This window comes from Ornithodoros turicata, chromosome 3 (genome assembly GCF_037126465.1).
Source record: "Ornithodoros turicata isolate Travis chromosome 3, ASM3712646v1, whole genome shotgun sequence".
Taxonomy (NCBI): domain Eukaryota; kingdom Metazoa; phylum Arthropoda; class Arachnida; order Ixodida; family Argasidae; genus Ornithodoros; species Ornithodoros turicata.
In genome coordinates, this window is record NC_088203.1 from 35,843,555 (window position 1) to 35,848,259 (window position 4,705).

Here is a 4,705-nt window from a genome sequence, read left to right on the forward strand (position 1 = left end):
TTTCGGCGTTATGGCGGTCTGCTCGGAGGATTGGAAGTTTAGCAAACCTCATTTTCAGCAAACGTCTTACCTTCAAGGAGTCCATTCGCACAATACTTGGAAGGTTATGGGTTGTTTCAACATTTGCCGCGTGATAAATCACAGCAAACGTTGAACAAAACAGAAGAGAAGCCAGGCAATGTCACGATGACGTACGTACGTCTTCTAGCGATTTGTGATCCATTGCTTCCACACTGAGATGATCTATCTTGTGTTTCAACGGGTGTGATAACTTCTAAGATGTTATGAAAGCGGAAACAAGTTATTCGGCCGCAGCTCGTCTCTGTACTCAGGTAAGATACGCCGCGGACATGGAGGATGTCATGTTTTATGACGTCTTGCCGTGACGTTTATGGGTCACGTGTATGGGCAACTAACCACAATGCCATGCGCGGGTCACAGCACGCTCGCTTGCATTGGGAGAGGCGCTTAGGGCATCTCCTTAGTTTCATACCTCCATGGTGGTTACATACAGACGGCACACTAATCCAATGGACCTTTTTCACATCGGCGTCTGCGCATGCGCGACTGGCGGCGCGCGGGCGCCATAACTTTTGGGGGCTCCAGTTTCTCTCCGGCTCCCACGGAGAAGGAGTGCTTTTCACGTACGCGGCTTCTTCTCGAGCAGAAATGCCTCATCGATGTGCTGCTGTAGGCTGTACGAACTCTAGCAAGAAAGCACCGAAGAAACGTTTCTTCAGATTCCCTGCGGGCAATCTTCACGCAGCAAAAAGGAAGAAATGGGTGCAAGCGATGCGACGTGTAAACGAAGACGGATCTCCATGGGAGCCGACAGCCAACTCACGCGTATGCAGCGACCACTTCGTCACAGGTAAATGCCGTTATTGCGTACGTTTAATAATTGAAACGTGTGTAGCAAGGTGTAGCTTACATACCACACCATCATCGAGGTTGGGAATCAGCGACCGAACTCAGCTCGCTGTGCCAACATCGGCCATTAATCTCATGACACCGGGGAGACGCTTGTCGCGGTCGCATGTTTACAGTGCGCTTGGATATTTAAATGATGACAGTGTACTGTAGAAAGCCTGCTCAAGTGTGTATTATGTTCCAGGGGCGCCGTCGCGCGTTATTCACCATCCGGATTATGTGCCGTCGGTCTTTAAACACAAGTGTTCGACCAGCACTGGAGCACTGGAACGCTTTGAAAGATTAAGAAAGAGGCAAGGTACGTTATCGACATTATGCACACAGTGCTTTTCCCCGTGGTATATCTCTCCTTATAGTAAACATATGCCCCCCCCCCCCCGTGGTATATCTGCAACGCATTCCATTACTCTGCACTCTTGCCTTCAACTAGAACATTGCATGTTTGTGAAATGATACTGGCATACAGAACACACTGCAGTGAGGTACATCCACATGTACTTATTCAGGACTTTAAACTGAGTTGTACGTAGAGAGGTTGTGACACTGTTTCATGCTTTCCCAAATTTTTTTCTGGGTATGCCACTGCATGTTGCCACTCCATTTTTCCACCAGACATCTGCATAAATGTACTGCTCTGTACTATAACATGTACTATATACATACATATAAATGTACTATAACATCAAACTGACTGCCCTGCACCTTCCGATCTAGGTCATGCCAAGGCTCAGCGGACAAGCCATGTTTCAAGCACCAAAGCACCTGGCGTACAACACTCGCAGCATGCTGATGCAGTGACTGTGGGCAGGGAAGAGGTGCCGGCAAGACCAGAAAGTGAAGTGGCCTCCTCCAGCAGCTTGCCCAGAGATGACGGAGCTCAGGATGCTACCATCTTGGATAACGGCTGCCAGACCAATAATCACCTGCTAGAACGAATACAGCAGCTTGAGGGTTTCCTAAAGGATGAAAGGCAGAAGAGCTCTGACCTGGAGTCAAACCTCACAAGAAGCACGGCGAATGCGGAGTACTGGAAGATGCGCTTCCGTGAATTGAAATCTGCAAGGCTGTGCCTGGAGAATATGAAATGTACTGAAGACATGCTGTATTACACAGGCATCCCCTCTCAAGCGGTTTTCAAGCACATTCTGGGCTTAGTGTTGAAACAAAGTCCACGGCTTTTAAGAAGTGAGGAGAGAGGGGCACACAGTGTCGAGGACCAGATGTTCATGGTTCTGGTGCGCTTGCGCACAGGAATGCAGATGAAGGAGATCTCACGGAACTTTTCGATTTCCATGGCCACCTTTAGCCGTATCTTCTCGAAGTGGGTCCTGGCACTGAGAAAGGCACTTGTTGCAGTGACTAGGTTCCCAAGCCTTGCTGAAGTCCAACAACATCTCCCGCCTCATTTCAGGAAGTATCCAAACACTCGTATTATCATTGATGGTACAGAAGTTCGTATCCAGAAGCCTTCCGGCCTTAATGCCCAAAAACAGACATTTTCGAACTACAAGTACACAAATACAATGAAGTGTCTTGTAGGAGCAACCCCAGATTGTTACGTAAGCTTTGTCTCCGCACTATGCACAGTGAATCTCTTTCAATAGACGTCAGTGGTACAATCTTCTCAAAGTGTTCTCTAAATATGGAGGAGCACCTCTCTGAATGCAGATCTTCAGTGTCGGGAATGATGCTTGTGTTACATGGTGGAGTAGACCGGCTTTTGCTATATCTGTTATATACAAGGTGCGGGTCATCTCGGGCAATGTTCTTGGAAAACTCTTCAATGTCCGAGTGTGTCAGTGACGGGATGGTGGCTGGCAGCTGGCGCTTTGGTTTTGCTGGTACCACCTTGTTGACGACGTGCTTTTTAAATGTGATGTCCTGCAGTGGCTGCATTGGTAGATTGTTCTGTCCTGGAAATCAGAAAATGCATTTGTAATATTTGTAAGAGAAAGGGCACAGTCACGTTTGAAACTTCTGTGTTCAGAATGAGTCTGTGTATGTACTGAAGCGAAAGGATAGTATACACACAGGCAGGCCAGTGGAGGAAACCCATTATGGGAAAATCCTGACTCTGGGCATCACCGTATAAACACATGTTGCGTGTACGGTGCTGTGCAGACTCGGGCTTTTCCCACCATGGAATACACTATACCGTTCCTCATAGGGTTGTAAAACTGGCTACAATATCAAGATAAGGTGATGAATGCCCTGATAGAGCTTGACATGAAACTTGTTGACGTGAATCAATAAAGATGTTTTTCTCAGTGGCTTGCTGTGCTTTTACCTTGTGTCGGTGCTATCCATCTGCATGGCATATCGGTGCACGACGGAGATTGGATACTCCGGACTGCAAAAAGGAGGCCGGCTACATGCTGACATCTTTGGCTCAACCTATAACAGAAAATGTTCGCATGTTAGCAGGTTTCCTTTGGTGGAAATAGCTTTACTGTCATTTGCTTATTTTTACAGCAGCGCAGTATCGTTAAAGCAGAATATACTCAAGCGGAAGGGAGGAAAAACATTTATACTAACCCAGCAACACAGTCGCAGTGCGCCTGTACAACAGCAGCTGAGACATCCACCTTGACAACCACGACTTGTTTGTAGTGCCCGGACCTCATGGAGCAAAGGCATATGCTCCTAAGCACTAGCAGGTCGGTCCCCCGAAGCACGGAGCATTCAATCCGCCGGATGTACTTCTCCTCCTTGAATATCCATCCCTTGTTGAGCTGCCGATTAGACGCGACGAAGTGGGCATCGATGGTGTCTTCGCAAACCGTCGGCACGCAGGTTAAATCGCTGGTCCACTCATTACCCGTACCCAGAAATTCCTTCAGCTCATCCACCGAAAACATTTACGCGAAGCTACAAAAAAGCAAAGGAACAGCAGCAAACAAAATTTGCAGCCCGAGACTGTCAAAATAAGGGCGATGCTGGCCGATAGCAGTATTGGGGAAAGCGATCCGGCGTTACGCACGCAGAAGCGGATCGGCGGAGAGCCCCCAATCGTGTTTTGGACATTCACCGCTAGTGGCGCTCTTTCGAAGTGAAAAAGGTCCATTGCCCACACTCTGTATGGCCAACGCTTCTCTCAAAAGACGTTTTGTCTGGTTCCCACGCCAGCACCGCCGTCTGGACCATAGGGGTTGACAATTATTTCACATTCTTAGATGATCCAACAAATTTGAATCTGGGCTGTTTTTATGCTGGCCCAACCTTTGGTTAACGCATTGAGATGTTTGACCTATGTGTACAAAGCCACAAGCTAACGGGATTCTATGTACAACATTTTTTGCACAAGGACCAAATTTGATGGTTCTGTATTCAACATTACAGGCAGGCTCTGGTTTTGAAAAAGGCGTTAAACGATCTAACCTGAAGTTGTTCCTAAAGAGGAGACGGACCCCCATCTCATTCGACATAGCCTTCAAATTATGTCAAATCTTGTGGTAGTACGGAACTACTGCCATTTTCTTGTTTTTCTCATTTTCTTCCATGAAGCGTTTCGGGCGAGCTTGAAACTGAGCAAGTAGATTGTGCTGTATTAGCTTAAACTCGTATCCTGCTCTTTATAATTTGGCAGTCTGTAGCTTGAGAGCACTGAACACAAAATGCGAGCAAGATTTGGTCAATGCACTGGTTATCAACGAATTTATCAAACTATTTTTCACCAACTTAGAATGGCAACTCCTTCTTGGCAGAAGGGGTTTTTTACTTGATGCATCATATTCCCAGCATAACCCACCTTTGAAGTGTAAGGTCAAATCTAAAA

General features: G+C 47.1%; 1 protein-coding gene across 1 annotated transcript; it reads left to right on the forward strand.

Annotated features, from left to right (window-relative positions):
- The first annotated feature begins 619 nt into the window (after positions 1–619).
- LOC135389296 (uncharacterized) lies at positions 620–2,534 on the forward strand. Its single transcript, XM_064619360.1, has 3 exons — positions 620–871; positions 1,115–1,228; positions 1,645–2,534. Exons 1-3 carry the CDS (start codon positions 670–672, stop codon positions 2,532–2,534), a joined length of 1,206 nt encoding a protein of 401 aa, XP_064475430.1. The 5' UTR covers positions 620–669.
- The last annotated feature ends 2,171 nt before the right edge of the window (positions 2,535–4,705 follow it).